The sequence below is a fragment of the Gopherus flavomarginatus genome, chromosome 1 (genome assembly GCF_025201925.1).
Source record: "Gopherus flavomarginatus isolate rGopFla2 chromosome 1, rGopFla2.mat.asm, whole genome shotgun sequence".
Lineage (NCBI taxonomy): Eukaryota > Metazoa > Chordata > Testudines > Testudinidae > Gopherus > Gopherus flavomarginatus.
In genome coordinates this window covers 351,289,437-351,305,756 of record NC_066617.1, presented here as the reverse complement: position 1 = coordinate 351,305,756, position 16,320 = coordinate 351,289,437, and the positions used below count along the sequence as shown (strand labels likewise).

Here is a 16,320-nt window from a genome sequence, read left to right as displayed (position 1 = left end):
GCTGAGAGCTTGAGTACTACAACAAGTGAAGATGGTACTGTATCTAACTGCTTTGCAGGGAGTCTTGCCTGAGTAAAGGTTGTGGGATTTAGTGTCTGTAGTATAAACTCATTGTGTGTGCGGGGGGACTTTGTCTTCTGTGTTTGTCAAGAACTAGGTATGCTACATAAATTCAATGAGAATACTAGTGAAAGCTGCACATAAGACTATCTACATTGTCTCAACTCAGATATACTATCTTTGCTTGCTACTGTACCTTTGCTCTGAATGCACCTGTGTGTCAGTGTTGCTTGCTTGCATTCAGATGTTACCAGGATTATTGCGTATTACAGAAAACATCATTTTGAGGTATCTGTAAAATGTATGCTTTACAGCTCATAAAGTCTGTTTAAAATTTTAACACTTGTCTGTGAGGTATAGATGTGGGAGGAGGAAAAGCCTCCAGTTAGTGTTTTTTTTTTGTTTTGTTTTTTGTTTTTTTTGTTTTGTTTTTTATTTTCAGTTGATCATTCAGGGAACTAGCAAGTGTGTGTTGTATTTTTGGTTGTCTTTGTGTTTCGTACAACACATACTTTTAGTATTTAGTTTAACAGAGTGCTGTGGTGTCAGCTTGAGGATAAGGAATAACTTGAGGATTTGGGCTCTCTGACTTACTGAAGAATAGGCTCACGATGGAGGAGAGAGGAGGAGACTACTTTATCCAAGAATCACAAAAGAGGCTTCTTGGGGGACCAACACTTAAAAATTGTACTGACATGGCTCTGCCAAGTAGATTGCGACCATGTAATATTGCATAAACTATACTGGAATAAACATTTTTATACCAATATAACTACATCCACACCATACTGACAAAATCCTACTAATGCAGACAAGGCCTATTTTTTGACAAATCTACTGAAACTGGAATTTCATTAAGTTTAGTGGGGGTAGGAAGATGGAATTAAAGACCACAAACTTCCTATGGCTCAGAAGGGAAGCTGTCCTTCAGTGACTGAGATTGCAAGCACATGCAGTATTTTTGGGTACCATATTGAATTTGTTAATGTTCTGTGTATCTGCTGGGCCAGGGACTTTATTCAGCTCCACGGAGGGGAGGGTTACCATAACTCCTCCATGAAGTAAAAACTGTAGGGGATGATTACTGCAGTCCCAGGGATTGTAAACAATTCAAGAGGGAGTACTACTCCCTGGGTTGGCTTGTATATACTGGTTCAAATGGGTATCAGAAACCCAAGGAACCAAAGAATTTCTGGCATAAAAGGCTGATATTTAACCTAATATGGGTGGGGCAAGGGAGGGAAATTTCTTTCCATCTCAACAAATGGACCTGATCTTTGATCCAAGGGGGCCTGAACACTACTACATGTTGGTAAACTACCATTCAAAGTCACTGTGCAGAGAGAGATGAAGGTCTCAGGCCTCTCGACTAAGTGTGCCTTCTTTGAGATAAGCACGGGGTCAGGGACGTAAAGGTGCAGTTACCCTGAAACTGTGCCCCATTCTAGGGGGGGAACATGGAGGGGATGATTCCCTCTGACTTAGGTGATTCACTTATGACCTGGCTTTCAGAGGTATTGAGCTGCTGCAGCTCTTCAGTGGGAGCTGTAGTTGGTCAGTACCTTTGGAAAATCAGGCCGTTACTGTCAGTCTTTTGTGTCTGTTTAGGCTCAGAGGTGTTGTAGGGCTAATCCGTTACTGTTCACTTTTATTCCTGAATACTTATTGACACCATACAGAAGACAGCACTCTTAGGAAAGCTACATTCCTGACAGGAGTTAATTTACAATAATTCTTTGCTCTCAAATATTCTTTTCGTTATAAATATCACTGCGGTCTTTATAAACATTGTTTTTTCCTGTAAAATGCCTTTGAGATAGATAATTACCATCCCTTTTTTTTTAAGACCGTTTCCCTATCCTGAAAAGGTTTAGTTTCTATTTCTTATCTAACCAAATTCCATGTGGTGAAATGGGAAATTGAGTGTCATTTAGTCTCAGTACAGATAGAAATTTGTTGGTAAGAGTAGGAGGCTAAGCAATGAAAACATTCCCCTGCTTCTGGAGTCCTTCTGGAGTCTTACAGTTGTCTGCTCTCTTTTTTTAACATACTTGAATCAAAACAATTAAAGGGCTAAAGTTTCTGACTTTGGAAAGATGACCAGTAACGTAATATTTCCTGAAAAAAATAACTTTACTACTGCACTGGACACAGTTGTCTGACCTTTCAATATCTCTACAGACGAATGCTGTTTTTATTTAGAAAATCTATAACATTATTTTTTTCCCCTTTGAAACTTTTTTTTCTTGAAGTCTGTGTGCAGAGAGTATTCCTATTGGTGGAAAAAAATGTAAAAGCAGCTAGTTTTTCCATTATTTGGGTTTCATAAGTTAGGTACTGATATCTACCCATTTTGTATATTTTCAGGATGATGCTGTTAGTATAGAAAGTGGTACTAACACCGAACGCCCTGACACCCCAACAAACACTCCCAATGCACCAGGAAGAAAAAGCTGGGGAAAAGGAAAATGGAAGTCCAAGAAATGCAAATACTCCTTTAAATGTGTAAATAGTCTGAAGGTAAGGCTCAAATAGATGAGGTTGGAAACTGGACACTAGTTGCGATGACCACTTTGATTTAGAGATACTATCTGATATCTCAGCTTTGCTCATGCTTCAGAGGAAGGTGATCCTTTTTCTCCCTTTCTCTGTCCGTCCAAGCTAATTATGCAATATTGTGCAGATACTATCACGATGAACCCCACAGAAATAGCCATAATTAAATGCTGTATTTGGAGTGGAGATGTCATTCATGATCCTTAGGGAAATAGCTTATGCCATGTGGTATGAAATATGTTACCCTTCTTTGACCTATACAAAAGTGTAACAAGACTACACTTCAGAGTGAAAAATCACCAAAACAACTTAAAGGAATGGAATTTCACGTTATCTTGTAGAGATGTATGGAGCAGGATGTTTCTACCTTCCTAGACTTGCTTTCCATTACTTTTACTGTTTTTACACATTTGCCCTCAAGGAAACCATGAAGTGTGTCTATTACTCACTGCTGTAAATTTTAAACGCTGTTATGACTGAGTCTGAAAAACCACTCTAAAAATATTTTTTAAACACTTGTGTAGGAGCTCCCTTAGTGTGTTTAAATGCCAAGAAAACAAAAGTATAACTTTCCAAATAAAGCAAACCTTTATTTCCTGTTTTTGTGCTATTTATATGTAATATTTTTTACAAATTAGTTGTCAAAGTCCCTTAAAAGTAAGTAAAATGTCTTTTTTGGGGGGTAACTATTTTGAGAGCTCAAATCAGTAACTGAATATGTATAGACATAAAGGTTAAGCAGTAAATAAGTGTGTGTGCTGGGATGATTTACGGCATATAGATGTTTCTGAGAAAACAGTAGTTTCTTGATGTAAGTTGTCTGAGCTGTTTTGACATCTTGCCTTTTAAAACAAAATACTATCTTTATTTACCTTCCAAGACCACAGCTGAGCATTGTATGATTTTCCTTGTAAGAGTTAATATCATTGCAGATGCATTTCTGCTTTTCCTAAACTCAAACTCAGATTTGGACAGATAGATAATTTTAATTTTTTTTTTTAATTTTTGTTTAAATACATTGTAATGATTACAGGGCTAGCTGCACCCTCTGTCCTGGTGTCTGAATGACCTGAGTCCTCTGGGCCTGTGCCTTAAACTCCTACCTGCTTCAGAGTGGTATTTCACAATTCTCCCACTCTTTCCCTGGGGGGATAGCTCAATGGCTTGAGCATTGGCCTGCTAAACCCAGGATTGTGAGTTCAATCCTTGAGGGGGCCACTTAGGGATTTGGGGCAAAATCAGTACTTGGTCCTGCTAGGGAAGGCAGGGGGCTGGACTAAGTGACCTTTCAGGGTCCCTTCCACTATGAGATAGGTATATTATTTTTATTATTATTTATATATTATTTTTATTATTTGGTCTTAAACTTGCAAAGAGAACTGCAGTCAGAGATGCCTGATGAGCTGCCTGAAATGGAAATACGGCCTTGGCTGTGCTTGCAAGTTAGAGCACATTAAATCAGCCCCGGTCATCCTAATTCCTGAGGTATCCACACTGGCAAGGCACTTAGAGTGCCTGGACTCTGCAGCTGGAGTGTTCCTGGTAATCCACCTTCACGAGAAGCATAGCGCTTGCTGCGCCCTGGCTGAAAAACTGCACTGTGATTGGCCTCTGGAAACATCCCATAATCCCTTGAAGTCAAGTGGCCACTCTTGTCATTGATATCCCCTTTCAAAGCTCTATCTCTGACAGCAGCATGCTTGTTTGGGACAAAGAAAACCATCTGAAATGCTGCTGCCCCGAGGCAGGGGTCTGTGCGTTGAGGGCTGATGTCGAGGTTTCCCCCTGCTGCTGTCTGAACTTACAAGGCAGCATGCTGACACACTCTCTGCCCCCCCCAAAACACAGTCTCTCCCCCCACATACACACAACACACTCTGTGTCAGACTCCACCACCGTGAAAAGCACACTGCAGCCACTTGCACACTGGGATAGCTACCACAATGCACTGCTCTCTCTGACATTGCAAGAGCTGCTAATGTGGCCATGACACTGTGCTTGCTGCTGACAGTGTAAACACACGGTAGTGCTTTCCCTGCTGCTGTCTCCGAGGGCTGGTTTAACTCCCGGCACTCTACATCTGCAAGTGTAGCCATGCCCTAAGTAACATTCAATTGCTTTTGGCATGGTGTTTTTGGGGTTAGGGAAAGTAGCTCAGAATGGTGGGATCGTATCATTATGCATGTCTGGGATGACGACTAGTGGCTTCAAAACTTTTGGATGTGGTAAGCGACCTTCATGGAACTGTGCTGAGCACCAAACCCAGACCAGTTGGTTGCGAACCAGTTTGGAGTGGGGATATCGACCATTGCTGTGGTAACTCTTGTATGCAAGGCCATTAATTGCATCCTACGGCGCAAGACCGTGACTCTTGGTAATGTGCGTGACGTTTTGAATGGCTTTGCAGAAATGGGCTTCCCTAACTGTGGTGGGACCCACCTTGGTACCAAGTGCATAAATGTAAGGGGTACTTCTCCATGGTTTTGCAGGCGCTAGTGGATCACCATGGGCATTTCACTGATATTAATGCTGGATGGTCCCGGAAGGAGGGGCATGACGCACGTATCTTTAAAAACACTGGCATTTACAGAAAGCTGCAAGTAGGGACTTGCTTTCAAGGCCAGCGGATCACCACTGGGGAAGTGGAAATGCCCATTGAGACCCAGCTTACCCAGTGATGCCATGACTCATGAAGCCATACACTGGAAACCTAGATGTCAGTAAGGAACATTTCAACAACAGGCTGAGTAGGTGCAGAGTGGCTGTGGAATGTGCTGTTAGAGGTCTTATTCCTTCACCCATTCACTTCCCTGGTCCTTCTCACATGAACAGAAAGCAACAATACCTAAAGTCTGAAGGGGCAAACAATTAGATGTTCATTGGGGTGAACTTCCAGCAAACAATGATTTCAATTTCCTTCCTTAGTGTCCCCTTCATAGCTCTGACACCACAGAGCCTTGCCTGTGTCCCTGTTCCCATTTCCCTCCCTTTAGCAAAACATGATTCCCATTCCCCCCCTCTCTTACTTCCTGATTGACTACAGACTATATAGTAAAACTTGAGTTCTGCTTAGCTATAACTTAACCAATCATTTTACTGAAATTTAACTAACCAGTCCTAACATATTGTAGCATGATTATCTAACCAATTATATCCCACCACCTTAATTGGTTTACACCCAACAAAATTAATTATACAGCAGACAGAAACAATCACAAAACCAGACAGGAAAATGGGGACTACAGTGACTGAACAACACAGAAATGAGGATTTCACACCCCAGCTATTTGTAAGTGAGTTCTTGCCAGACAGAATGCTACCAAACTAAGTTTCCTTTAAATCTTCTAGGCACTTCCCTTTCTCTGGAGGTGATAGATATTATCAGGACTGGATTGTATTCCTAACAGCCCAATACCACCTTATTTCTATGTGACTTGTTTGGAATGTAAGGATGTGACTATACTTTTCCCAGTTTACGGCTGCCTCTGCTGCTTAGCCAGAGGCCTTAGCCTAAGAACAGGGCCTCAGACTGTCACAGTAAGAGAAGGCCCTTACACCGGCAGACCGTGATTTTGATTCTTTCTTTTATACCTCTGTAACTAGCTAAGTGATAAGAATACACCTACATTCTTAGAGTATAGGCCTTTGCAAACAGGCCTGAATATCTATGTCCTAACACATGCATTTGGCATTTGAAAGCACGCTGGAGATGTTTGTACAGTAGACTAGAAATGAGTGAGGAAAATACTCCCATGGTTATTGCAATGTGCTGTACTGTACATAACATTTGTGAGGGGAAGGGCGAAAGGTTTACTCATGTGTGGAGGCTGAATGCCTGGTTGCTGAGTTTCAGCAGCCAGATACCAGGGCTATTAGAGGGGCACAGCATGTGGCAGTTAGGATCCAGGATGCCTTGACAGAAAAGTTTAATGATTTTCATTTTCAAAAACTTTGCTGCTGGGCTTGGGAAAGGAAGTGTTAACAGCATGTGCTGTGCTACGTGGTGTTTATGTCTGTAATTTCAGTGAAGTTGACTTGTAGCTGTGATGACATGTACAGAAATGTGAACACACAAATAAAGCTTGCTTCATTTTGAAAATTTTGTGCTTTTATTTTTAAAAAAGAGAAAACATCACATGCACATATATCCATCCTCAATAGTGGTGAGGGGGCTGGTATACCTCACAGCTATGCATAACTCCAGCTGTTGTTTGACAAGCTGTCCTGGGGCTTTACAGGGGGAGGGGCAGATGTTCATTTACCTGGCATCAGAACAGCGGAGGTGCTGGCCAGAGTGGTCGCTTTTGGCACTGTGGGATAGATATCCTGCAGAGGCCAAAAAGTGTTTACACAGGAAGAATGTGTCTTCACTTTCACATCACCGCAAAAAAACAGCGGTAAGAATTGTTCACCTCTTGTGAAGGTGGTTTTCTTTTTGCGGTGAAACTTCTGAGTTTCACCACAAAAAGTAGTTAACCTTTTTGTTAATTTTGTGGATTTTGCGCAAAAAAGGGGACATTTTGCACTTTAAATGGCGAGTGTAGACATGCCCTAAGGCTTTTTTCTAGAGCAGTGGTTCCCAAACTTTAACAACCCACGAACCCCTTTCATGAAAATATCAACTCTTGTGAACCCCCTCTTAAAAATGAATATTTCCAGGGATTTTCTCTCTTCCCTGAGCATAAATGATAGAAACAGTGATCTTGGAAATAATGTTTATTTTTTTTAATGACACTATTACTCCATTATTGTTTATCATTACATTATTCATGTTATTACTTTATGAAAATGGCAACAGTCTTCCAAGATTTCACCTCCGTAGTTCATATCACTTCGATTGAGCCTCCTACATGTTTCATCAAGGAGTACTAGACGTGAAACAGCATGAAGGTATTTAAGAAGCCAACTCCAAATAAAGAGTTCCTCCCACAAGCATTCGGGTCTTGAGCATTCCAGGCAAAAAATACACGACTACAACAAAGCTTAAACTTGTTCTGCCAGAAAGTCATGGTTACTGGGCTTGGGCTGCCGGCCCCCCCAAAACATTGTGTCAGAATATATAAATGGCTATAAATGTGGTGCCCTTTTATATGGGAAGAGGTTGTACAAAAATAGGCTCCTTTTGCCACAAATCATGAGTTTCTGAGAAATCGTGTCTGGTCTCTATTCTCACCTGTTTCCTTGACCTTATTTTTCCTTTACAGGAGGACCACAGTCAGCCATTGTTTGGAGTCCAGTTTAACTGGCACAGTAAGGAAGGAGATCCCTTAGTGTTTGCCACTGTAGGCAGCAACAGAGTGAGTAATATGCTCAATTTTTGTCTAATCATGTTACCTCTAAGTGTGGTTCTGTTTCTGTGTGCCAGTTTCTTCCTTCTCCAATCCGGTTACCAGTGTTCAATATTTAAAATACTGTGATGGTGGTTTGTATTCCATTTTTCAAGGCTGTTGATGCCTGCAATTTTAAGATGGGTGAATCCAGTGCATTGTAGTGTGATGGTACGCTTCAGCGGTTTGAGAATAAGGCTCATATTTTACTAAAATTCCTTCAGTTGCGTAGAAGTTGGAATATCTGTGAAAGGGAGACACTAAAATTCTTTTCAGGTAAAGTGTTGGTTCTCAGATAACATGTTTAAAGGGCTCAGTGATGTACAACAGGATGAAAGAAGCATCTTTATTGGTGTCAATGTGCCAAGTACTGATAGTAAGTAAAGATTAGTGGCCTATATGAGATGAGTTGATGGATTCTTGGTGAACAGACCTTCACTTAGCAGCAGCCTTAAGAAATAGTTAGCAGAGAGCATTCAGAGCAACCCATGCAGTATCAGTTTTATGAGTAAATAAGAGAACTTCATTTTTCCAAGGTTGTCAGTTTTTCCAAGTTTATCACAAGCACTAACTAATGTAGAGGAATACGTAACAAGGGCCATGGTTCTTTGCAAGGAAATGAAAGCAGACAATAGAATGGCTTGACAATATCGAATAGAAGTAACAAGTTAGGTTTGTGCTAATTGTATGAATTTCAGGGTATGATATAGCCTATTGGCAGCCTTCGTCCCTGGGAAGTGCCACCATGAAGAATGTTTAAATAAGTCATTAGTCTGATAAGACAGATGAATGCTTTTGCATCAAACCACTTACACATTCAGCTAAGGAACAGATAGCAGATGGGACTTGTGTAGTAAAAGAACAAGACACCCTTCAGTTTGCACAGATGAATGTGAAAATCGTATGCCATATTGCCTGAAACTAATAATCCCTTAAACCTTTTTTTCCAGGTTACTTTATATGAGTGTCATTCCCAAGGAGAAATCCGTTTATTGCAGTCTTACGTGGATGCTGATGTATCCTTCTAAAGCAGCTGGTCATAAACTGTTGGTTTTTTTATTAGGACTAATATGAGAAACGTTTGTTTACTCTTTTGATGTGTAACAATTGAATTACTGTCTGTGATAAAATACTGTAAACACCTGTTGATAAGGAACATTCTTCACTTCAGATCCAAACCCCTGCCTGTATCCCACAAATTTTAGCTTTACTTTTCTAATATTACAAATGCAGAATCATGAAACATGTTAAAATGATTCTACATAATTTTATGCCTTGCAGCACTAACACTTATATAACAGGTTTCATGTTTGTAGCTTCTACAGTCTTCTAGCACCTCTATGTAGTAGGTAGCATTCCTATTTTACTGCTGGGGCCAGGACTGGAAATGGGAATTCCTGGCTCCCAGTCCTGAGCTTAGACCACTTACGTGGCTAATAAATTATTGTTTCACCTTCATTTTAGTCATTTAGTCCCACCATTTGAGTCCTTTTGAAGAAGAAGAAAGAGCTGATAGATCAGAGAGCATTTCAGGTGTGTGGTGCAGCTTGAGGAAGCAAAAGGAGCAGCAAGGAGAGAGACAAGCACAGGAAAGGGAGTGGAGTTCTAGAAAGCTTAGAAATCAGAATAAAAATCTGCTTATGTTTGGTCATAACGTTAGTGAGCTCTTTTACAAAACGGAAACTGTGCTTCTAAACAAATGTATGAATACCTTATTCTCGTGAAGATAACTCTAAAGCTGCTTCTGTAGTCCTTAACATGGCACCTGTTAGGCAGATGAGAACTTTTATACTTGTGCATGGACCTATGATAGCAATACAAGTCACCCTCTTCTGGCTGTGGCTGGGTCAAGGGGTATTATTAGGATAATTAATCCCATTACAATGCAGTGCATAAAGGTGAGTGATCACCGCTTCGAACTGCAGATTGCAGTTTTCTACAAAATACTTAGACTAGATACATTGTAAATTATCTCAATGTGAGAGGGGGAAATAATTTTGTGTTTGAAATCTGTTCTAGCACTACGTGGGTCATGGAAATGCAATCAACGAACTGAAATTTCATCCCAGGGATCCAAATCTTCTCTTGTCTGTAAGCAAAGGTATGAAAGTTTAGCTTATTTTTTTGTTTAGGAACCATCTACTTAATTGTTTTTTTTTTAAATACCATGCATGTGGTCTTGGGTGTGAATGGGTAGCTAAACCCCATCAGAACGCAAAGATTAATGTGTGACACTTTAAGAATTGAGGTGGACAGGGTGGGTGAGGTAATATCTTTTATTGGATCAACTTCTGTTGGCGGAAGTGACACGCTTTTGAGCTTCACAAAGCTATTCTTCAAGTCTGGAAGAGATAACCAGTGTGTGTCAGCTCTTTCTCCAGACCTGAAGAAGAGCTCTGTGAAGCTCAAAAGTTTGTCACTTCCACCAACAGAAGTTGATCCAATAAAAGATGTTACCTCACCCGCCTTGTCTCTCTCATATCCTGAAACCAACTTTAAGCATTGAAACTCTAGATCAAAGTTACTCTGTTAATTTGGATTTATGTGTGGATGAAATCCACTTCCTGTATTAGACATAACTGCATCCATTGATGCCAAAGAACTGCAAACAGTGTCTCTGTAGATAGAAAGAAAACATCCATGGCTAGGTGTGACAGTTGTGCAAACCGTTGGGCATTGATGGACCTTTGTGGTTATCATTTAAATTTTGTTTTTATATGCTGAGTTGTCCTGCCACCTAGTGGTGTTGGTTACATGGTGCACACTACTTTCAATATGGAAAAAAATTCTGAGCTTGATTCGTCTGTCACTTACGAGTATAAATTAGGAGGAAGTGAAAGGAGAGGGAGTTTGTATGGTCTTGATTAGACTATCCAACCACTCATAACCTCTTAAACTTGACTAACTTAAAGCAAGACTGTGTGCTCACAAGAGTAAAGTTTTTCAAGTGCTGGAGTTAAAAACTTGTTCTGCATTTAGAACAAAATACCCTACAGTTGTGCAGTGTTGTGGATGAGACTTCACAAGAACAAGAATTGAGAAACTGAAAGTGATTCCTGCAGCTTTGTATATAGTGTGATGTAGCTGTGAGAACCATAATTTTTTGAGTTTATTTTACTTTAAAGAAGGGGAAATTATGCAGTAGCACTTTCGTATGATCATTGGATCAAATTTTGCCTCCCAGACAATGATTTGATAGTGGTAGTGATGGAGGGCCAAGAACTCTTAGCCACTTCCAATATAGATAAGGAGAGTATCGGGGGAGAAAGGGGAAACAAAATGCAAATAGTCTGACACATCCATCTTATATTGTGCTGTACTTTAGTGGAACCATAAAATCTTCTTTTGGTTCTTTCTAAACCTGATGTTTTTAAATGTCAGTGGCTCTTCATTGAAAATTGGCACCAAATTCTGTCTTACGAAATAGCTAGACATGTCCTGCTGACTTCAGTGGAAGTTGTATGTAATTTATGGCCCATTCCTACCCTCCGTCCACAGTGTATTAAAAACCTTTTTTTGGCTTATCAGAGCACAAAATAATAGTTGAATACTTTAACGAGTGAAAAGCACCTTTTTCCTGCATACTTGGTTAACTCAAATGATTGAAGGGATTTTTAGCACACTCTCCAAAATATAAAGTCATCATTGAGCTGAGAATGAATGAGACATTAACTTTTGGCTGAAATGTATTTTTCCTTCCCCTACCCCGGGAAGGCAGGGGTGGGAAAACTTTTTTTTTTTTTTTTGGCTCCAGGGCCACATCGGGGTTGTGAAACTGGTATGGAGAGCTGGGTTGGGAAGGTTGTGCCTCCCCAAACAGCCTGGCCCCCACCTCCTCCCACTTCCTGCCCCCCCCGACTACCACCCCCCAACCCATCCAACCCCCTTGCTCCTTGTCCCTTCCTGGGACCCCCCCGGACCTAATCACGCCCCCAGGACCCCACCCCCTATTCAACCCCCCATCTCCTGACTGCCCTGACTCCTACCCACACCCCCACCCCCCTGACAGGCCCCCTGGGACTCCCACGCCTATTTAAGTCCCCTGCCTATCCAACTACCCCTCTGTCCCCTGACTGACCTCCCCATCCCAACCTTCGCCCCATCCAACTGTTCCCTCAGGACACCCTGCTCCTTATCCAACCCCCCCACCCCCTTACCATGCCACTCAGAGCAGTAGGAGCTCGCAGCCCAGCCAGATCCAGCCACATTGCCCAGCAGGAGCGTCGGGCCAGAATGCTGGCGGCGCTGCGAACTGAGGCTGCAGGGTAGGGGGAATAGCCTCTCTAGCCAGGAGCTCAAGGGCTGGGTTTGCCCACCTCTGACTTAAGACCTGAAAATAGGCTTGGTAGAAATTCATCATTAGAATGACAACTTTCTCAACCATGCCTAGAGTAGTGTTAAAATGATATTAACATTCAACTGAAAACAATTTTTTCTTATAGTAATGGAAGAACATACTTTTCATGCATTATAAATGCTACCGTGGGATTCCTGTTCTTGAAAGAGGTGGCTACATTAACTTTATTCAGGTACAAATGGATGATAAAAGTTAACCTGTCAGCTTCTGTGTTTTTATTCTAGATCATGCATTGAGACTGTGGAACATCCAAACAGATACATTGGTTGCAATATTTGGAGGAGTAGAAGGGCACAGGGATGAGGTCTTAAGTGCAGTAAGTGGAAAATCATAGGGCAGTGCCTTCAGCCTTATGTATGGGAATCCCAATCTCTCTCTTTTTTTAATCATGTTTAGGCTTAAATATTGTGTCTAGCAAACCCAAAGTACATGAATTGAACACTTTTAAAACACATTTAGGCTAATATAATTCTAAGATTACATAACATCAGCACTAAAATACTTGCCAGTCCATAAGAACTGGACACCTGCTTCACTCAAACGCTAGAGAAACTGGATATTTTGCAACATATCCTGAAGGTAAATAAACTAGGACTCTGTGGGATTAAGGAGTGGTGCTGGGGGGAAATGGGAAGGAACTGTTCAGAGCCCTTCACTATGAACACTTTGTTCTAATGAATGCCTCTAGGAACTGTTAAGTATCCCAGTTGACCTCACCCTGTGATGAGTTCTCTCAGCTAAGAGAAACTGGTCAGTTGCTACGCCAATATTTAAAAGGTTTAGTTTTAGTAGGTGGTTGGATGAAACAACCAAAGTTTAAAATAGCTTCATCCTTCAGTTTTTGCATTTATAACTTATAGCGTAAAGTGTGAAAGATTGCATAGCTTTTCATGGAATAAAGACGCAATCTCTACCCTGAAGAGCTTGCAGTCCAAGGCCCCTATCCTACCTGTGCTTAATTTTACAGATATGAGTGATTCCTTTTGACTTCTGGTGGTAGGCAGGATACAAATATCTTAAGTAGGCTGAAGACGAAAGAAAAACAAACATGCCATAGTGCCAATTAAATATTTTAAATCTCTAAAATATTTAAATGTTTTCTGTAAATTTGCAACCATATTTAGAATAGACTTCCCACCAGCTTATATATTAACAGTGGATAAAATTGATTATATAAAAATGTAATTAATTTTTAAGCTATTTAAAATTTGAAATTATTACATGTTTTAAGGCCCAAATGTACTATAATCTATTAAAAAGGATTAATATTAAGCAATACATGTTTGCGGCTGCAGTTTTAAAGAAAGTTGTAGCCAGTGACTTCCACCAGTTCAGCGCTAAGCACCTAGAACTGGAATTTGTTGAAGTGCTACACCAGCTTTTAACAGCAGTAGCTTTTTCAGGTGTAGAGAGAGTGTTTTCTTCATGTCAGTTTGTTCAGCTAGTCCAGTTCAATTCACTAACTACAGATGGTACTACTTTTGCTTTAATAAAAGTTAGCTTTTAAATGCAAAACATGTTTGGTTTTGAAAAACTTTTATTCTTGTATAACCAGAACGTTTAAGGTAGTTTTATTTAACTAACAGAAATCATTTTGAAATGTTCTTTCATGCATTTAATTTGAATGTTAACTTCCATCCAAATAGAATTTGACACAATTCACAAGTAAAACTTAATCATCTTCTAGTAAATAAGAACTACATTATTTATCATTTATTATTTATTTAAGAAATATAATAGCTTTTAAATAAATGTGTGTAGATACACCATATCTTTCCAGTCAACAAAAAGCACCAAATTTAGTGTAAAGGCTAAATTTAGTTGTGAATCAATGTTTTAACAGTTACAATCAGTGAAAATCAACCCTTCTCTATGAAAATCACTAAAAAGTAGAAATGCAAAATGAGATTAAAATCAATTTTTTTTTTTTAAAGCAATCCCTCCTGGGGTCTTTTTTTTTTTTTTTTTTGACACTTGTTTAGAATGGCTTACAGTACACACTGTTCCATAGATTCACCTCTCAAATGATGCAGTTATTGCTTCATGCCACCAAAACCTATATACCTATTTGTCTTGTATTTTTAGTGTGTACAAATAACCTATCTTTGATTACATAAATGTTTCTTGGACACTTGTACAAACTTTTATTTGGGAGACCCAACAAACTTTGCATAATCCAAGCATCACATAACTGTGGAGTTTACTTGTCTGTCTATAAAACAACTTTCAAAGGTGACTTAGTGTTGAAAGACTTTGCACAAGGGAGTTTTAAGGATAAGTAGAACAAAAAACCTGGTGCTTTCATCCACAAGAGAATTTAGTCACACTTACCACAATTCTTGTTTTGCCCTACAGTAGTTCAGTACTACTTCTTTAGTAATTAAAGACTTGACACAAATTTCACATTCAACATGGTTTACATCTAAGATGAGCTTTCCATACTGCCCTGGCTTCATATATCTTAGTCAAATTGTGCACTTAACACAAAGGAAAGCAACAAAAAATATGAAGGGAGAGGAATGGATAAGGAAGGAAAAGCCTTACATTAATAAGGGAAACAGTGACTTAAGTTTGTTATGCCTGATTGTTTATGGCTCTGTTTATGTACAGATATTCAAATTTTATTGTAACAAAATGTATGTAACAAATACCTAGATAGAATATTTGTGGTAGAAACAATCATTTATCTTTGGTCTTTCTTCACATAGAAACATCTGTATTGCCATAATGAATCAAATAAGCGGTTCTTCTAGCCCAGAAATGTTGCTGATATTGGCCAGTACTAGATACTTCAGAAGAAGATGCGAGAAACCACATAGTGGACAATTAAGGAATAATCTGCCCATATAAAAACATTTTCTTAATGCCTGCCACTTGCTGGCTTATGCTGTGAAGTATAAGGGTTTATATCCTCTTAAAATAGTGTTTTGTTCTGTATGTTGTAATGGTGGATGGCCCTCATTTGTGTCCAATCCTTTTCTAAATTCTGCTGTAGTCTTTGCCTCAATTAAATCATGTGACAGTGAATTCCACAGGTTCTGTTTTGGAGAAAATACTAGTCTTCAATTTGTCTTTCAGCTTAACTGAATGTTCTCTTGTTTTTGCATTCAAGAGAGTAAAATAGGCGTGCCAAGATATATCTTTTACAGGAAGCAGGCTTAAGTTATATTTAATAATTGTCTAACTTGAAATATGCTTATTTAGCTTGCTCTCTAGACTGAAAATAAGACTTGAACGTATTATGCGCCTAGTGTAAATAAAGAAGAAAATAGAATCAGTGTGTTAGTATGCTGAAACTTAACATTGAGAGCTTAAAGAGGACTCTTTTTGTGTAGGATTATGATCTTCTTGGTGAGAAAATAATGTCCTGTGGTATGGATCACTCTCTGAAACTCTGGAGAATCAATTCAAAGAGAATGATGAATGCCATTAAGGAGTCGTATGAGTACAATCCAAACAAAACCAACAGGTAAACACAATCTTGATATCTATTCTTGGATATATCTACTAAATCTGAATCTTCTCACCAAGGGCGCATATCAGCTCCTGCTGTAATGAGGGAGTTTTTCCGTTGACGTGGGAATTGTGGGTCCTTAAATTGCTCTGGAAGAAGGCTTCTCTACTGATGTTTGGTAGCAATAGTGTTCTGTTTAATTATAGGTCCTGACACTTTATTTAAATAGTCTGACTTCTTCCATTTGTGTGTAACTATAAGGTGTTCAGAATTGGTATTTTAATAGTTCTAATTTCTGAAGCATCTATATAAATATATATCAGCAACCTTCCCTGTCCCCTCAAAGGTTCATAGTAGGGTAAGAAATACACATCAGAATTGACTAGATCATAGTAAATAGTTCCTTAAATTATAAAAGTGAAAATAATACAAGTTATTGTAATCAGTAGTTTATTTAGGGGATATAGGGAAAAAATGCTTACACAGTTAGAATGACACTTCACATTTTCAATTCTCCCATGAGCCAATCTCTCAGAAATATGTTGATTTGAAAAGACAGTTACCTT

The 16,320-nt window shown here is 39.5% G+C and overlaps 1 protein-coding gene across 3 annotated transcripts in view; it reads left to right on the top strand.

Moving 5' to 3' along the window:
- Nucleotides 1-16,320, top strand: part of EED (embryonic ectoderm development) — a 45,063-nt gene that overhangs the window by 22,644 nt on the left and 6,099 nt on the right. For all 3 annotated transcript variants that reach the window (XM_050941386.1, XM_050941400.1, XM_050941395.1), the window contains 7 exons: nucleotides 2,428-2,580; nucleotides 7,821-7,913; nucleotides 8,894-8,959; nucleotides 9,716-9,841; nucleotides 9,963-10,044; nucleotides 12,525-12,616; nucleotides 15,636-15,769. In XM_050941386.1, the coding sequence (XP_050797343.1) occupies nucleotides 2,428-2,580; nucleotides 7,821-7,913; nucleotides 8,894-8,959; nucleotides 9,716-9,841; nucleotides 9,963-10,044; nucleotides 12,525-12,616; nucleotides 15,636-15,769 (746 nt within the window). The remainder of the gene's footprint in view (nucleotides 1-2,427; nucleotides 2,581-7,820; nucleotides 7,914-8,893; nucleotides 8,960-9,715; nucleotides 9,842-9,962; nucleotides 10,045-12,524; nucleotides 12,617-15,635; nucleotides 15,770-16,320) is intronic.